At 36.8% G+C, this 18,957-nt stretch overlaps 1 protein-coding gene across 1 annotated transcript in view; it reads left to right on the forward strand.

Moving 5' to 3' along the window:
• LOC108231691 (voltage-dependent T-type calcium channel subunit alpha-1I) overlaps positions 1-18,957 on the forward strand; it is a 101,733-nt gene that overhangs the window by 31,856 nt on the left and 50,920 nt on the right. Inside the window, exons 5-14 of the mRNA XM_017408936.3 lie at positions 424-766; positions 1,711-1,803; positions 6,958-7,297; positions 7,373-7,779; positions 11,433-11,584; positions 12,935-13,120; positions 13,491-13,608; positions 13,980-14,135; positions 16,468-16,555; positions 17,784-17,950. Coding sequence (XP_017264425.2) covers positions 424-766; positions 1,711-1,803; positions 6,958-7,297; positions 7,373-7,779; positions 11,433-11,584; positions 12,935-13,120; positions 13,491-13,608; positions 13,980-14,135; positions 16,468-16,555; positions 17,784-17,950 — 2,050 coding nt within the window. The remainder of the gene's footprint in view (positions 1-423; positions 767-1,710; positions 1,804-6,957; positions 7,298-7,372; positions 7,780-11,432; positions 11,585-12,934; positions 13,121-13,490; positions 13,609-13,979; positions 14,136-16,467; positions 16,556-17,783; positions 17,951-18,957) is intronic.

Below are 18,957 nucleotides of genomic sequence, written 5' to 3' on the forward strand. Positions count from 1 at the left end.
TAAAACACCAGGCATACATTTAGGTGTCATGGATAAACAACAACAACAAAAAATAACAATATTCTTAGGTAATTTATTGCAATTTAAGCTTTCACATCTATTAATAGTAAATTGGTTATTATTGCTGGCATTTTAGGTAACTTTCTTATGCATTAAACTGGTTATAAAATCACTGCATAAATTGTGTAAATAAAATTAAATAAATGAATAAATAAATGTTCTGAACTGTACAACTGACTTGTTCTTTCTTTGAATCAGATTTTTTGCCTTTTTTGAGACTTTGATTTTTAACATCATTGTAATACTCTGTACTTTATTTGTTGATTATTTAATCTATTTAACTCAACATATGTGCCCAGTTTTGCCAGTCTTTCCTAAATATCAGTAAACAATATTTGATGTACTTTTGCCACTGTCATTCAGGACTACAGGTATAAGCCTCCCTCGACCTTACTACATGGCCAATGAGGATGATGAGAGGCCTTTCATCTGCTCCCTACCTGTCGACAATGGCATCATGTCCTGCTCGGATGTCCCAGCCCGTCGTGAAGGAGGTCGGGCCTGCTGCCTGGATAAGGAAGACGCCCTGTACCGTCAGTCACTCGGATTAAGCCCTGAACCTTTGAACAACGGCACTGTCAGTGTCGCTGGTCTGTGCGTCAACTGGAATCAATACTACATCAGATGTCATACAGGAAGCAGTAACCCGCACAAAGGAGCCATCAACTTTGATAACATTGCCTATGCTTGGATTGTCATCTTTCAGGTGAGTATTTTGGGGGCAAAAATCACCTTAAGCATCCAATCAAACTGCATTGTGTCATATATATGCTTTTTTTAACCCACAGATTTAGAGTCTGTACATTTTCGATGTTCATGGAAAGGCATTATTTAGCTTTCAATTTTCAAGTGGGCTGAAGGAGTTGATGGACCATTTCAAGTAGCTTTTTGGATTAAGAGCTTTGCAGAAGCTGCCTGCTGCCTAAGGCGGGTGGAGGAATCACAGTTAAAATGAGCCATAAAACATTTGTGGTATTATATTATTATATATTGCAAGTTCAAATAAAAATGTCCACGAATGACTTTATGAATGTAGAGCACATACAATTTCTTTTGTTGTTGTTGTCTTGGTAGCACTCAGTCAGCTCCATTTATGAATGGAGACATGCATAAAGTACTTTTCACAACATTGCCAGTATATCATCACAGAACAGTTAAAATGATGCAGCTGAAGATGTGGTTGTAGTAAAAACTTTCATCTTTTATTCTGAATTTAACAAAAATAAGACCTTAATGAATGACTGGAATGTTTTAATTAAAAACTCCTTTTCACTTCTCAAAAGAGATGCAAACTTTCATAATGGAAGACATACACTAACTCATGCACTAACTCTGCTTAGCATTTCATCCTCAGTGTTTCACAAACAGGATACAGAACATGTGGAAAGCTTAATAACTTTAGTGGTACCTTCAGTCACCAAGCAGAGCTGTTTTCACTCATTTTCAATCTATTGTTGAGAGAAGCTAAGTGGCAACTGGATGTAACTTTAAAGTATATCTAAATATTAGTCTCTTAAATACACATAATGCTGTTTCAGAAATTACTAACAATTCATTTAACCCCTGTATTTCAGTCATAGAAAAAAAAATGCATTTTCTGTTGATATGATTTTGTTTTTTTTTTTCTGTTATCTGTCCTTTTGGTTATAGGTGATCACTCTGGAAGGCTGGGTGGAGATCATGTACTATGTGATGGATGCTCACTCTTTCTATAACTTCATCTACTTCATTCTACTAATAATAGTAAGTCATGCATGGCTATACTCACGTAAACATAAAAAACCTTGTAATTGCTATCTTAACAGGAGCTAGTTTCTGGTGTCTCACAATGGAAATAGGAATTGTTTCAATCCCATGTAATCACCAATCTGGGATTATCATGTCTCTGTTGCTATTTTCTGCTATGATAATTTGTTTATAGGAAACATACATTTATTATTATTATATTTTTTGGAGTTTTGTAAATACACTTAAAATGAAGTGTGTATTTTCTAAAACTCCACTCTTTTTTTTAAATAAAAAAAATGTTAAAGTTTGTCTATGCTAAATTATACAACGATATTATGGGATTATATCACTATAATGGGTTCCCTGTGGAAGTAGAAAAATAATGTAATTGAGTTTAGTAATACACATATATAGTTTCTGTTTTTTCTTCTCTATCTCCTCACCAGCATAGATATACATGCACACACGCACAAAAATCCATGGACACACACAATCTGTCGATGTCACAGTGAGAGCTGAGCTCAGACCCCCAAAGAATCCCCCTTTGTTCAGATAAAACACTTTTTTAATTCCAGCTCTTTAGCTTCTGCATGTATTCTGCAGTGTGCTTTGTGTGTAAGCTTTGATGAGTGTTTCCCTCAGTATATTTCTATTTTAGCCAGTTGGTGAGTAAGTATATGTGTGTGTGTGCAACTGTTATCATAATGCAGCGTGACTGCGAGCTCAAGCTACTTTGCTACCCAAGGGCTGTCTTGTCGTTTTATTACACTTTTAATTGCCTGCCTTTAGAGTTAGAACCTTGCTTTTCCCTTCTTTTACTCTCCCGTTTCCTGACCAACATTCAGTTTGTTCTTTATTTTGTTTTTTGTCAGTCCTCATCTCTTGTATTGCTCTTTCTTAATGTTTCCAACCGGCAATCAATCCACTTACTCTACCTTCCTTCTCGTCTTTCATTCATTTCTTCCTCACCAATTTCTCACTAAACATCACTTGTTTTCCCTAACCTCCCTTTCCTTTTTTGTCTCTGCCTTCTTCCTCTCTGGCTGCCTTCATTTCATCTCTTCTTTCGCACAGGGTTGCACGCTGGGCACCAGTCATGTATCTGTCAGCCTACTCTTTATTCTCAGTCACGCAGAAACACATGCATTTTCTCGCAAACAGACACACATCCACATTTACTCACACACACACACAAACATTCACAAAAGGACACGATCTCACGCTCTTTCTCAGATTTGCTGTTGGACATTATCCATCACATCCAGCCACTAAAATTGCCCTGCTACAGACGATTTGTGATATAATGGTTGTCTTTTGATGTGGAAACATCGCTGATGAAGGATGAAGGAGGGAGGGAAGAAATAACCAATGGCAGCAGCAAGGGTTTGTGGAAATATTAAAAGAATAAAGGGAGGAAAGATGATGAAAGCAGTGAAAAAATAGAAGGAAGGAAGAATAGACAGATACACCGCAATGACACGAAGCTGAAGCTTAAGAAAGCAGGTGATGAAGAGGGAAAGAGGCATGGGAACAGGGTTGATGGGTAAGAGCAACTGGAGAAACCAGGAAGTGCTGGACTCAAATGTTGGCATGAAATCAGGAGAGGATTGGAGGACATGTGAAAGCAACGAGAGCTCCCTTTGATGTTAAATGAAATGTCCTTAATTAAAGTGAATCTCTAAGCATGTCTTCTGGGCTCACATGTTTGAAGCAGATGCACTGATCACAGGATCGAGTTAAACACCGTGTCATACAGTATGTTGCAAGCCAAACCTCCCAAATGAACTCACTTTATTGGACAGCACATCAAGGAATATATGTTCTATACAGCACATCTTAGGGATGGGCAGTTTATATATTTTTATGTAGCAAAATAAAGAAAACATGCAATCAAAGATTTAGTGAGTTTGGAATATTTTAAATGGATCAGAAAATAATTAATCATTAATGGAAGAGGTTTAAACTACATGGACGAAAATGTTCCTCAATTATTCACCGTTTTCCTTTTTTTTCTGCCCATGCCTGTGTGAACACATGTGTGTGTTCCTTTATCTGTACAGTTAGCAAAATATCTCTAGAATCATTGAACAAATTTTAATAAAGTGTTCAGAGTGTAATCATTGAATGCACATCTACAACTGATTATCTTTTGGAGTCTGATTCAGGATGGCAGTCACAGCAAAGCAATTTTAGCTAATACAAAACAGACTAGAACAGTCAATTTTTATTAGACTAAAATTTCAAATCTCCAACTTTATCCATTACCTAATGGAACCAACTCTGTCTGTTAGCAAAATATATCATGAACCAGCAAATGGATATGATTGTAAGTTTCAGAAAGTAATCGATTGACAACTGATTAACAGTTAGTTTTAACTCAATTCAACATGGCTGCCACAACCAGCTTAGGAAACAGAAAAATGGCTGTATATCAGCTACCGGTAGTTCTACAAATATTGAACTACAATTTGGAGTGGTAGTAGTAGCTGATCATTGCCCTTAACACACTCATCAAACACAAAACACTGCGCAACATTTTGCCTAAAATCTTGGCATTAACAGCTGGAGTTCTCTTAAAATATCTCATGAACCAGTAGAGAGATTTTAATGAAACTTTCAGAAAGGAATCATTGGCTGTACACCTACAACAGATTAACCTTTCAATTCAAACAAATTCAAAATGGCACCCACAGGTAGTCAAATTTTGTCTACACAAAAATGTCTATACCTCTGACTTTTACAGACAGTGAGTTAAAATTTGGTGTGGTATTAACTGAGAGACATTTACAACACATACTCGAAGGGCCAACAGATCATGCAAGATCATGTGATGTAGGATGATCTAAGTCTAAAACTTTGCCGTTAAAGTTAGCAGGCGATATGCATTTCTTCAAGAAATGCTAAGTCTTTAATATTGTTATAACTGAAGACAAAGATGAGTATATGAAACACAATTTGACTATCCTCACTAACTTTAATTCATTTCTTTCTTTTCCCCTGCATCGAGAAGATATTTGACAGTAAAGCTTTTGTCAGCTTTGTAACAGCATGTTTCAAAGCTTGTCTCACAAATAGACTTAGTGGAGCTAAGTGATTTAAGTGATTTACTATTCAGATGTTCACATCCTAGCTTGTCATCGACTAACTGGCAAACAGATGGAGAGACTTTTAATCATGTTTAATCGACTTATGAATAATACAGAGTGCTGAGAAATGGAAGGCAGAGAGCAACATCAGACCGGACAGACATAGAAAATTAAAGTATGTAGTGTGAGAGCAATAAGTTTGGATGGTTTGGCAAAGTCCCTGCATAACATTCATGCAGATGAAGTGTGGAAAATCAGGCTGAGAGAGGTAGAGTGGAATGTTGAGTAAGTGATATGAGTAGTGCTAGAAGGTGAATGGATGACAAGAGACAGCAACAGATGGAGAGACAGATGAAACAAGTGAGTTAAAGATGGAGGGAGTTAGATAAATTATTTACAGTGATTACTATCATCCAGAGTTTTGACAAAGGGACTCATGAGAACTTAAATTGCATGTGGAAAACAGCTTGGCCCCGTTTAATCAAAACTTAGCATCTCATCGAAGTAACATCTTCAGCTTGTTTTGTTGCAAACTTCTCTGAGATAAGTCTCGTGGTCTGACACAGATTAATCCCTGATTTTGTGTTTGTCTGTGCTTGGTATCAGCCTACATATCAGAGCATTATTCTCACTTGATGTTATTATTACTGAGACAGAGACACAGAAAATTGTTCATCAGCAGAATGCAGCATAGATTCGGAGATGCACCATAAGTGCAGGATTGTTGAAAAATGTTTGATCATTTAGCATGCTCTGAATATAATTTAGATCAAATTTCCACACTGCAGGAATAAATTTGAAATTAAATTTAGGTCCAAATATACTTTGTTAAAACATAACTAGCAATCCTTGAAGGAACAATGGCTGAAAATAATATCTGAAGTGTATTTGTGTTTTTTAGTGAGGAAAATGTTCCATTTGTTTATGGAAGGGGCAAGACTTACAAACTGTTCTGCTGCCGGCCTAGCAGAGGTTGCTTTTCTATGGTGGCCTCAACGCCTGACTTCCGGTCTTCTCTTTATTTACAGTATATCTTAATTGAATAGATTAGCTTAGCGGCCGTCTTGAATCAGGTTGACTCCAAAGGTTAATTAGTTGTAGATGTCTACATAGTGATAACTTTCTAAAAGTTTTATCAAAACCCATTCAGTGATTTATGAGATACTTCTACATCAGATGTTCATTTAAAAAATTGCTAAACTTGTTTGGTGTAACTCTAATGTTTGGGAGATTTGGATGTCAATCTCAGATTCTCACTCACATAAATTCACTCTGGTGCAAATGCTAAAAAAAGAACCTGACACAAAGAAAAAGCAGTCTAACTGTATTTTAGCAGCTCCAACAGAGTGCAAGGATAAATATTTGATGGGACCAGTGAAGGCGCTGAATGGGTGCTGGGACCAGCTGTCTTCCATTCTGCCCACAAGACTTATAAAGCTGGCACAAAAAACAACCACAATTCACTACTTTGAATCAATGAAGAGCAATTTTACCCACAAAACACTCTCCTTTACATCCTGACTTACAGAGACACACATACATATACTTTTTAGTGCTGTCAGTGTTTCCCAGATAGGAAGCTGAATCACTATGGATCTGAGCCTGGAGAGTAAAGGACTTCTCCCCTGTTCACTGCCCTGTTCCTCCTCTTCTTCTCTTCTTTGAATACAAAGATACAGGGCCTGTAGCGGTGAGGCTTTTTCACTCCGCAGGTGGACGTGATATTCTTGCAGGCAGCTCTGGTGGCGAGCTGCTTCCTGGAAGCTTTGGGATTTACAGGCAGTCTGCTTGGTTCTGGCCATGACTGGAGTTCAGGGTTCTTCACTTTTAACACTTGGTGTTATGGTTACGCATCATAACAAGACGTCCAAAAGTAAAAGGTTTCAGTAAAAAAAAAATCCTTGTGGCTGCACAGCATCAGATACCACAGGAAATAATCATCCAAAGAAAGCGATTTACAACTAGAAAAGAGGAGGAATTAAAATTTTCAAAAGCCATGTCTCAGATTGAGTGTACCAGAGCTACTCCAACATGCTAAAGGTTATTTATTCATATACTGATTGTCAACCTTTCTTCCTCTCAGGTTGGTTCGTTCTTCATGATCAATCTGTGCCTCGTGGTCATTGCAACCCAGTTCTCAGAGACTAAGCAGCGGGAGCATCAGCTGATGCAGGAGCAGCGAGCTAAGTGTTCTTCCTCCTCCACGCTTGCCAGTGAACCAGGGGATTGCTATGAAGAGCTCTTCCAACTGGTGTGTCACGTCCTCCGCAAGGCCAGGAGACAAACTGTCGCTCTTTTTTACACCTTGCGGGGTAAACCTCGTGGATTCCGTGGTGTTGGGAGAGGAAGAGGAGGAGGGGAAGAGAGGGAGCGGAAGGCCAATGGAAGGGGAGGACGTGAGAGGAGACGGGTGATAAGATCTGGTGGGTATATAAATATAGTTTAAAAATAGGCAGGATTGAAGTCAGCATTAATTACTTTGATTTCTTTATTATTAGGTCCTCCTTGTCCCCATCATAATAAATCAGACTACAACTCTACAGCCGACCCCATGGCCCTCACGGCCACCTCTGCCACAGATGGTTGCCCTCAGTGTGCTTCAGCACTGGCACTCAGAGATGGCGTGGGACCAGCTCGCAATGTAGCCTCTGATGAAACTGAAGAGGGGGGCATGGAGGAAACAGACAGGGAGGATGAGAAGTCCGGCGGTAAAAAGAAAGACAAGAAAGGCCATAAACGTGCTGGGAACCATAATGGCTGCAGCCCAAAGATACAATGTAAGGAATTATGGTACCAGACGAGGAAGAAGCTGTGGGGCATTGTAGAAAGCAAGTACTTCAACCGAGGCATCATGATTGCCATCTTGATCAACACCATCAGCATGGGCATCGAACACCATGATCAGGTATTACTGTTTCAAATGCATCTCCTTATTTTAATCATTTATTCCTATACACTGTGCAGATACCATTAATAATCTAAATCCTAACTTTATTTAAACTTTAACATTTTAAGTTTTTCTTAGGAAAATGGAATAGCAAAGTAAAAGTACAGGTATCACCAAAATTTAAATAAGTTTCTGGCTTTCAGATGAAAGCGAACAAGAACAAAAACTTTTCATTGATTGAAGGGAGTCCACTTTAACTAAAAGTAAATGACTTGCTTGTTTAGTACTTTTTTAATGTACAAGCTGTAGCCTGTCCTGCTGCCTTTATAGAGTGAACTGACAACCATGTTACTTATTGTGTGAATCCCCAGTCTCTCTTAGTTTATCTGCCTGCCACTCTGCAGTGTTAAACTCTCTATATTGTCTCACATGTGCATTCTTCCCTTTTTTTCAGCATGCCTTCATCTGCTTTTCATGTAAATTATGATTCCTCAATCGACAGGACAAGTACTAAGGTTACTGAACAGCATTTGTCATATTTATGAGAAAATATTCACATTCGCCAAGACTCCAAGAAATAAAAGCGATGTTTCATCTTCTCTTTTTTAATGTATTTTTTCCACCTTTTTTCCCCCCCCGACCTCTTTCCTATCTTTTTCTGTCGCTCAGCTTTATGAACTCTTTGTCTTTCTATCAATATTTCTCGCTCTTGCTATACCATCGCCCACTCATGCCTGCCACCGCCGCAGTGGTAGGTCGTCTCTCATCCCAGCTGCTGCTAAAAATAGAGAGACAGAAGGAAAGTGACAGAGAGAGACTTTGCCGTGTTAATGGGGAGGAAGTAGTAAGCTGGAATGTCTGGCGTTTCTCTGACTGCAAAGAAAACTGAAGTATTTCTTCTTTCTGGTTAAAGACCAGTACAAAAAAGCCTCATCTGTCTTCTCTCTGCAATCCTCTGTTTACCTATATCCTGCAAAATGTGGTTCTTCAAAGTCCAACCTAGCCTTAGCGAGCAATCCTATTTTAGAACAATTTTAAGTCAAACTACAAAAGATTCTCTTAGGTTTCCTAAATTCCTTTTTATGCTGAATGAATTGCTCACGTGTGAAGTCACTTTTGGGGATTCAACAGCTGTTTGGGAATTAATAATATATCAGCACTGTATGCTCTTTGAAGACAGATGAATGGAGCTCAAACAACATGACCAAATTATTGTTATTCTTTTTTTATGTCTAAAATCTAAAGATTAAAGTCAAACAAGTATGACTGAACTCATTTTGTAGACCATGATAACCAGATTTACTTTACTTGTTCTCACAAGCTGAACTTATCCAATAAAATGAACCAATTTTAATAAAATGAAGTGGAAGTAGGTCTTAAAATTCAAATCTTCAACTTGTTCTGGCGTATAATAATACTTTCAAACCACAAATACTTGTGACATAAAATGAGATCTTTACTTAGTAATCTGAATAGTTACGCTTGCAAAGTCATTAGAGATTTGTTAGAAAAAAGAACATTTTAAATATATATTATTCAAAGATCTTGAATTAAGATGTATATGATTCAGTTTCAAGTTTATTTGTTGAAGTTTAGAAAAGCTTTAGCTATGCAAAAAAATATTTAAAATAGACAACTCCAAAAAGAATTAAGTTTATTGTAAGATGTATAGAAATTGTGATGTGGATTTTGCAATTTTCCACTTTCAGCAATATGTTGTGCAGTTTTATTTATGTGTTTGTTTGTTTATTTAGTGTGTCTCTGTGTGCATTTAGAAAGTCTGCAGTTCCAAAGCCCAGTCAAAAAAAAGTTTTCTTCCACTTGCCCATGGAGTTGCCAGATAAACATTGCTTTTAGTCTAGGATTTTCTTTGTTTTTTTAACAGTATTATCATGAAATGCCTTTGCATAATGGGTTACTGTGGTTATTTTGGCACAATTTAAGAATGGGGAGCTGTCTTGCTTTGCACCTAATATTTTGACCAGCCCACTAGGCTTTTAAAGAAGAGAGATTATGAGAGAAAAAGAAAGAAAAGCCAAAAATACAAAATACTCTAAACAAAAATCCACCTAAAACCAAACTAAAAATAATTATAATGACACAAACCGTGAGTTCAATTTTTGTTTTGTTTAAGATTTGCATATATGATGCTTGTATTTTGCATCTCCTTTCAAAAGAAACAAGCTATATTTGCAGAAAGAAGTATCATCCTGTCAAAATTGTAAAATTTCCAGAGAAATGAAGACATTGTTTTTATATTTGTACATTTACAGTGATTGTAGTTTCCTATCATTTGTTTTCCATGTTCTTTAGCTGACTTAAATGCTCACAGCGTTTGCTATTTTAAATCAACTCCAAGTGGCTAATGAAAGATCAAATACCAATCTTTTTGTTTGAAATTTTTTTATAACTATACAAATGCACCTTCAGATCTTGTATCAGGTTTGAAGGAATGGATCTCCAGAGTCTGCTGGCACAGTTTGACTGGTCTGAACACTGGTGGGGCATACATCATTAGCCCATTTTTACTCACAGCTAAGCACTCATTAGGGCTGACAAATACTATGTAGCAGAACAAACGGATGCACACGGGCACACAAAGAGATGTAAATGTCGTGCTCACAGTGATCATTGATTATGGGGAGCTGAAAAGGCAAAAGTTCTCATTGTTCAAGTTACAGAAGAGCCCTCTGGAATCATGATGAGGTGGAAATTCTGGTTTCATTGGGTGGAGTCTTTAATGAGTGTTTCCTTCTTTTTGGGCCAAAAACAGAAAGAATAGAAACTTGAATACGATTAGCAGCTGAGACAACAGATACTAGTACAAAATAGCATTAAACTCACAGCAAACAACGCAAAATGAAAGGCATATGGTGAAAGGCAAAAAATACATACAACCAAATGTTCCTGCTAATATTTGAGTTTTAGCAAGTCTGAACATATTGACAGTGAGTTCAAGAATTACTTTCAGTGAATTAACAAAGTACTAAATTGGTCCAAACTCCAGAACCTAATGGCTCTAAAATGCATTTCTAGACTACAGTCTTTTAAAACAGACAGCCAGATATTTTAAGCCAGTCATATTAGCCTCTATTCTGAAAGCATAAGTAGCACAGATTGGTGTGTCTAATTCCATGGACAAAAAAAAAAAGAAAAAAACACCTTCTGATTTACAAACACAGCTCATTTCAATAAAAACCGAAGTGGCTGAGCAAATTAGCATGAAGTTACAAACAAGCTGAACTGCTGATGATCAGGAACCTGTAATTTACCTCGGGCACAGCCTGTTTCCTGTAGGTACACAGGTCGTACCTGATTACCTGCTCAGTTTAAATCTTGTCATGAAATGAAATAGAAGACCTTCTACTCAGGTGGTAAAGTCAGATAAATGTAAAATGTGAACGTAGGAATTCTAAAAAAAAAGAAAAAAGAAAAACACATAGCCAGAGTATTATCAAACTAAATTACTATTTAATTTTTATTTTTTGTTAGTTTTTTTTTTTTTGCAGGTTAAAACAAAAATCAGAAAACCACTTTGTAAAAAAACAATGTTTAAACGTTCTTTGTAATGCTTAACTTGCTTTTCACTTCTCTCTTGACTCTTTGCATTTTTGTGCTTTTTTAATTATTTTTGAATTTCTTCTAATTCTACTTATCCTTCCGCTGGTCAGCCGGAGAAACTGACGATTGTTCTGGAGATTTGCAACATCGTCTTCACCAGCATGTTCTCCTTGGAGATGATCCTGAAGCTCACAGCCTTTGGCTCCTTTAACTATTTGAGAAACCCCTACAATGTCTTTGATGGAATCATCGTCATTATAAGGTACAACTGGCGTAAACTGTCATACACCTTTTTATAATGCTTTTTTTTCTCTTCTCCTTACATTTACTATGCTTATTTGAAGTCAGACACATGGTACTGAAATTTATTTGCTCAAGTTAGGATATGTTACATCATAAATTTAGCTTAATTTTAGAAACTATTAATTTCTTAGCGTTTTAAAAACATGTCACTCATGTAATTCACCGAATTAACTTTCCTATTTTGCCTGGTTTGTTCGAGAAAGAGATGGTGCCATTAAATTATTCACGTTTTGTCAAAGTGTCATGCATTCAAGCTGGTTCAAATGTACCACCTGTATGGATTTTGATGCCAAAGTGTCAGACAGCAGCAAACACGCTTTGTCTTTTGTTGTGTGTGCCTGGGGTGTCAGGTGAATGGCTATGCCTTTGATCTACTTGTGGTTTTTTTCTCATTCATTTGGTAGGAGCCTTTGTCTCTGATCCCTATTATAAAACATCAGATCAAATGCACATCAAAGCATGTGAAACTGAGAAAAGATCAAATGTACAGCTCATCACAGAAGATACAAGTTGATTGAACATATCTGTCTTCTAATCTCGTGCTCCTCGATCAGTTTCCCTCTCTTCATCTATCTGAATGTTCTCAGCCATTCATGGAGAGATGCTCTTTGAGTGTGCCCCTATTCAGTCTTTACCAGTTCAGAGGCAAAGGTATTTTGATGTGCTTAGTGGACCCTTTGATACCTATTACTTTTTCTTTCAATGGAAAAAGATTGTCTGGTTATGATAAGTATACAACAAAATAAAAATAAAGGGTAAAACTCAATTAGTCTAATCCCTCTAATCCCATAGCCTTCTACCTCAATACAATAATTGTTGGAGGAAGAGATACATAATATCAGCATTTAGCACAAAGTTTTCTATGTAGCAGGTTGAATTGTTTGGTTTTGGAGATTGGGCTGATAGAGAGGAAGTCAAATATCAATACAGCAGACAAGTTTGTCATAGATGCTTAAATTCCACCTTACACATTTAGAATAACCACAAACTTTAAAACTGATGTCTTGGCATTCAAGTCTTGATCATGTTTTATATATACTTTTGTGTCCTTTGATGTTGTTTTACCTATAGTACAGAAATTAGGAAGGGATGCAAAACAATTTACAGAAAAATGGTTTCCTTGAACAATTATTGCTGTTGACCACCTACTCATGTCAAATTTCGAAGTGGCTTAAATTAAGGAAGACAAATTCAAACCTGTTATGCTCATCTGGTTTAAAATCAGTTGGTATAGGTAAATATTTAGGACCTGATTTCTGTTTTCTTTGGTCGGTTAGCTGTCTTTTTGCTTTTTTGCGTCTCGCTGCAGTGTTTGTGAGATCATCGGCCAGTCGGACGGTGGTTTGTCTGTCTTGAGGACCTTCAGGCTGCTGAGGGTCCTGAAGCTGGTCAGGTTCATGCCAGCCCTCAGAAGACAGCTGGTTGTTCTGATGAAGACTATGGACAATGTGGCCACCTTCTGTATGTTACTCATGCTCTTCATCTTCATCTTTAGGTAAGTTAAAAATGTTTTGTGTTTGTGCTTTTTGTTGTGACTTTCGGGGATTCATGGAGCATACTTTATTCTGTGCACAGCTAATCTACTTTTGATCAACTTTTTTTTGAAGTAGTGGTTTTACTTTGTTTTTAACAAAATTACTATAAAATAGATCTTTATTACCTGCCACTATGATAGGTGGGCTACTTGGCCTTAAAGAGTTACTCTATAATCACTTTTGCAAAAGCCAGTATTGACACAAAAGGTTTGATTAAAAGAAATTTCCCTGCATAACTCAAAGAAAATGCCATCTCCAATTTTTTTTCTGCAAAGGCTCACTTTTTATTTTAAGATTCATGTTTAATTTGTATGGTTTGTTGTATTGCAGTATCCTTGGGATGCACATCTTTGGCTGTAAATTCAGTCTCAAGACAGAGACCGGAGATACAGTACCAGATAGGAAGAACTTTGACTCCCTGCTATGGGCCATTGTCACCGTTTTTCAGGTGGTCAACTTGTCACTGCTCTTGACTTGTGACAGATTACCTTTTAAATTAATCTTTGATGGGTGATAAATTATTAATACTTATGTATGATTTTATAGACTCAGCTTTAGACACAATAAGTTAACTTAATTTAAGGACAATATAAATGTTAGTATCTTTAGTGATATGTGCTTTTGTCATTTATTCCCAACAAACCACTACTTAAAAAACATCATCACATGGTATTGAAAGTATATTTCTTTTTGCTTACTGTCAGTGTTTAGCATTATTAATTATTCAATAATTAGTACAAATAGTGGTTAATTTTAACTATACTCTATACAAGGATATTTTTACCATTCTGTGTGTGTTTGTCTATTTAATTCTTTAAGATTCTGACCCAGGAAGACTGGAATGTGGTTTTGTACAACGGCATGGCAGCCACCTCACCAGTCGCTGCTCTTTACTTTGTGGCACTCATGACCTTTGGAAATTATGTTCTCTTCAACCTGCTGGTGGCCATCTTGGTTGAAGGATTTCAGGCAGAGGTAAGAGTTTACTTATTATTATTAATGAGAGATTGTTCATCTCAAAATATTCTGATGGGAGATTTTTAATGTACTGAAATTTGTATTTTTATTTAAATCAATGATGCCTAAATTTCATACTTTTATACCTATTATTTCTATTTATCTACAAATATTTAATTGGTCAGTATGCTTTAGCAAAGTTCAAGTATTTCAAATTATGTTTACCAACGTAAAGCAATAAATGAAATCTAAAAAATAATTAATAAAAACTAAAAATGCAACTTGGACACCAACGGCAATTGCCAAATTTACGATTAATATTGTGGAAATTATTTCTTGTCAAAACATACTATGTAAAGTATCTAGTACTGAACAACTATTACATCCTGTGATTTCCATATTTTCAAAGTGTTTTTTTTTGTCTTTCCACATTTGACTTGTCTTCGTCCCTCCATCTTTGCATTCTCAGCATGGTGTCCTACGCAGTTGGCAGCTGACATCCATCTGTCTGTGGTGTACGGAGTGGAGACTGTGACCTTTGGCAGAGACCTTTGCAAGCTAAATTAAGCCCAGCTTTTGTGCCTTGTTCATTTACATAAAACTGTGCTCAAACAGCCAATCAAAAAAATTTTTAATCAACACAGCTGTTCACAAAAGCTGCCTAAGAACTCACTTTTTACTTTCATTATACTCTGTCTTCTTAAACACGACTCTAAGCTAATTCTGTGCACCAGGTTTATCGTCTTCTCTTTTATACATATATAACCAGAGTCAATTTGTATAGCAGTCTGAGTAACAAAAAAAAGAATAACTCATGAAAACTAGAAAGTATACTGTACTTACTGAGAGGGATGATGGTAGGTGGAAACAGGTGTGCTGATTACTAACAGAAGTCAGGTGGTGTATAAAGAGCTAGAAGTAGAGGCTATTGAAGGTATCTAATGGCAATTATAAAGCAAAAACATAACAAACTATCCAACATCAATCCAAAGCACACAAAATAAGTCAAAACACAAATCTAAAACCCAAAGTCCAAAACTTTGATGAACTAAGACATATTCAAGCTGTGAACACATTTGCCTTTATTTTGTGAGTATTACTCTACTATTGTTTTTTTTTTTCAGAATGTGTCATGTAGCCAGCAGATAGTCAAATAATAAAATGTATAATGAGTTTTCAAAGTTTCCTGTTCCAAGAGCCTCCTTCAGCTCAGCTAATGAAAAACTAAATCATTAGTCACCAGCTGATAAAGACTGTATTCTCAATAATTGTTTACATAGATTACCTAAAGTCTAATGAGCCTGATTGCATTCTGTGTAGATGGGGCACCAAAGCTGCTGTTTCTTACAAATTGTATCGGGAAGAAAAAAAATCTCTAAAGAGATCTGCTTCTTTTTCTCTCATTGTAAGCTGATAACAGTTGGGAATTACAAGACAAACATGGTATTTCCAATAAATATCTCTGCATGATATGCAGATGTTTTTGGCAAGCATAATAGCAAAAGTCCAAATAATTTTATATCATCTTAAGCAATAATTCTGAAGCCCTCCCTCTGAGCTAAAACCTGCTGAATGACAGTCAGCTGTCAATTGTAAAACTCAGGCATTATCATAAGAAATTTGTGGTGACAATAAATAAGTGACTTGACTTTTTCCACATAGATCAAAGCATTACCATATTTACTGCATGCGGATACAATTTGTGAATTGGTGAGGAAACACAGGCACACGTCACAGTTCTTTAGATTGATGTTTGTGAAGCAGCAACACAAACCGTAGCCATCAGTCTTTTCAAACTGTTTCTCCGCTTTTCATTCCCTGCTTGTTCTCACTGTCGGTGTTTCCCCCTCTGGCCCTCTCGCCTTCCTCTGCTCATCTACTTTGTGTCTGCTGCCGCCTCACACAAGGTATTATTGAGCCAATTTACTGTCGTAGGGGCTGTAGGGGAAATTCTATTGGTCTTAACCAAAGCTGCAAAGGTCTCTGGAGCAGTGTGTCAGTAGTTCCAAGCATTTACTGATTTAATCGAGAAAAAGAACACCAACTTCAGCCTTTCAGGTTGGTGTCCTTACAGACTTAGTGGGAGTGACTAAACCCCCACTAACTCTAGTCACTCCTACCAACATGACTTGGTGTAACTTTGTTTATTTTTATCAGTCACAGACATGAGAGGTGACCAGTAAAACTGAAATGTGAAGAAATAAATGTGGATACAAAATTTCCTTCCCACAGGGAAAATGCAGGATGCCACAGTGTTCTTACAGAGTCCTTTGTGAACCTCAGATAACAACCTCTTCTTGTTATCTGAGAACCCCTCTTGGCCTCTTATGTCTTGTTTCTTCACCTCCAGGGTGATGCCAATCGCTCCTATTCTGATGACGACCACTCTTCGTCCAACTTTGACGAGAGCGAGAAACACGACTCCATAAAGTTGTCGGGTGAGAATTCTTCTCTCTCCTCACATTTTAACATTACTCAGGGGCCAGTTAATTTATTTCAGGTCATTTGTATATATTTTTTTTATTAGACAACTGAACTTCCCCATCCATAGAATGTTAAAATCTTTTTAGAAGTTTCATTTATCCAAAAGCTATGTCTAGTGATTTTAGCTAGTTTGAGGGTCATCAAATGTCAATGCATCAATGCCCCCAGCTCCTATCACTGAATTTAACACAAAAATAAATTCAATGTTTTTCTTGTTTTCATTTCTGGGCTTTGCAGCAAATACTATGTATTGTACTCGCCCTACTTAAAATGCAAATTGAGTAAGGGTTGCTGTTTTAAACTGCTGTCAGGTGCTTCAAATATTTGCCCCCATATGTGTTTCTAAGCCCTGAACTCAGAGCACAGATTTTTGTTACTCCATGCAAAACTGAACAATGTACTTTAAAGAGCAACATTCCATGCTCACCTCTCCTCCTCACCCCAACATAAAGTAAGGCAGATCTGTGTGCTTAATGTAGTGTTCAAATATGAATGAGGTCAGTCTTTGTCCAGAGTTCCCAATGATTCTGTTTCTGCTAAACAACACTCATCTACATATCCAGAAATTTGGGGTTCAGGTAATAAAGTTTTCTTGATAGAAAGGAGTGTCAAAGTGCCATAAATTGTCCTTTTTTGTTTCTAATTGGCATTTATATGTTGACTATTCGCTTTCAATCTAAATCATTGTTGCAAACACAAAAAAGTCAGAATCTGTGCCTCAATAATATATTTCAGTACTTTTCTTGGGAAAATCAAAACATGAACCAGAGGTTAAATTGTGATTTATTTTTTTTTGTACTTTGAGCTTCTTAATTTGCACAAATTTGTTTAATATACTGTTTATACCACTATACAACATAATGTATATTTATATATCTATACATATGCATAAGAAATAATATTTTTTTTTAATTTGGAGATGTCTACATATCTCCTTGCCATATAAAGTCAAACAAAATGTATATAAGATGCATGAAAAAAAGTGGCTACAGCTTTTACTCTATCAAAAAACTACAATTAAAAATAAATAAAAGCTAAATTACATATAATTCCTTCTCACATGACACTGGTCTCTCAGTGTGATATGATTTTGTCAAATGTTTGTTACAAATATTGTATTAATGACACAATAACAAAAATAAAAATGTACACTTACAGTTCACTTTATTCAATTGCCTTTAGATCCCAGGATCTGTACTCTAACACCAAATGGTCATGTGGAGCTCGGTGCCCTCTCAGGTCCTCGGGGATCCTACTCCTCAGAAAAGAGAAGCTTCACAGATGAGTCCAGAAAGAGCAGCGTGATGAGCCTAGGCAAAAGCAGCCTGGAGAGACGCTCCCTTTCTCTGGTACTCTGTAATCCTGTCATCCACAGTCACACTTGCACACATGTCATTTGTCAAAGTGAACATGTACTTGAATTCATTGCAGTTGTGTTGGAGTTTGAAACCAGATTTTGGTTTAACTTTCTTACAACTAAAAGTAAACTTTTAAAAGGAACTTTTGCAGTGACCAAATGCTGTAGGTGAATTTGTACTTAACAAGTGTTTTAAGACACCTGGCATATTTGCACAAAATAAAAGGGAACAATATTATTTTGTGACAGGTACACTTTGCCAGCTCACCTGGTTCTGTAACCACAAATCCCTCATGGAAGAGGGGGGCAGTCAAATTATAATAAATAAAAATGGTTATCTTTTGATGCAAACTCAGTTTATTACAGCTGCTTTACAATTTGAATGTCACAATTGAAAGCGTACATTTACACTCCATATTTAACTTACAAACAATCCAATTATGTATGTGTTCACAATATACTTTTGTGTTGCATTAAATGAGCTAAAACCAAGAAGAAAACTGCAAAAGATCTACATGATTTGGCTCGGTATACTGTTGCCATGGCAGCTTCTATTAATTGACTGTCCCCCTCCTATTTTCATCCCCAGAGAAACTGTGGGTGAAGTAGATAGGAGAGACGACAGGGCGAGGTAGAGAAGAGAAAACAAAGCAGGGACATGGTGATGCAGAGGGATGTGGAGGCTGGTGAGGTAACAGGAAGATGGAGTGGACTAGAACCCAGTGAGGTGATAAGCTGCGGTTTAACCAAAGCTCCTACCACAGAGATTATCATGTTAAACACAAGGAGAGTGTGAGATCCACTTCACTATGAGGTCTCCTCCACCTCCTCTCTCACAGCACTTCAAGTTTGTTGATATAAAGGCACTGGTTCCATCACCCGGAGCTAAAAGCTAAGGGCAATGTGCATTCAAATGAGTTATTTATAAAGAACTCCCTTATTTTATTTATTTTCTGCTGGTTTTGTAAGGGGCTTTTTTGTCTCTGTACTTCTTTTGAT

Source organism: Kryptolebias marmoratus, linkage group LG3 (assembly GCF_001649575.2).
Source record: "Kryptolebias marmoratus isolate JLee-2015 linkage group LG3, ASM164957v2, whole genome shotgun sequence".
NCBI lineage: Eukaryota > Metazoa > Chordata > Actinopteri > Cyprinodontiformes > Rivulidae > Kryptolebias > Kryptolebias marmoratus.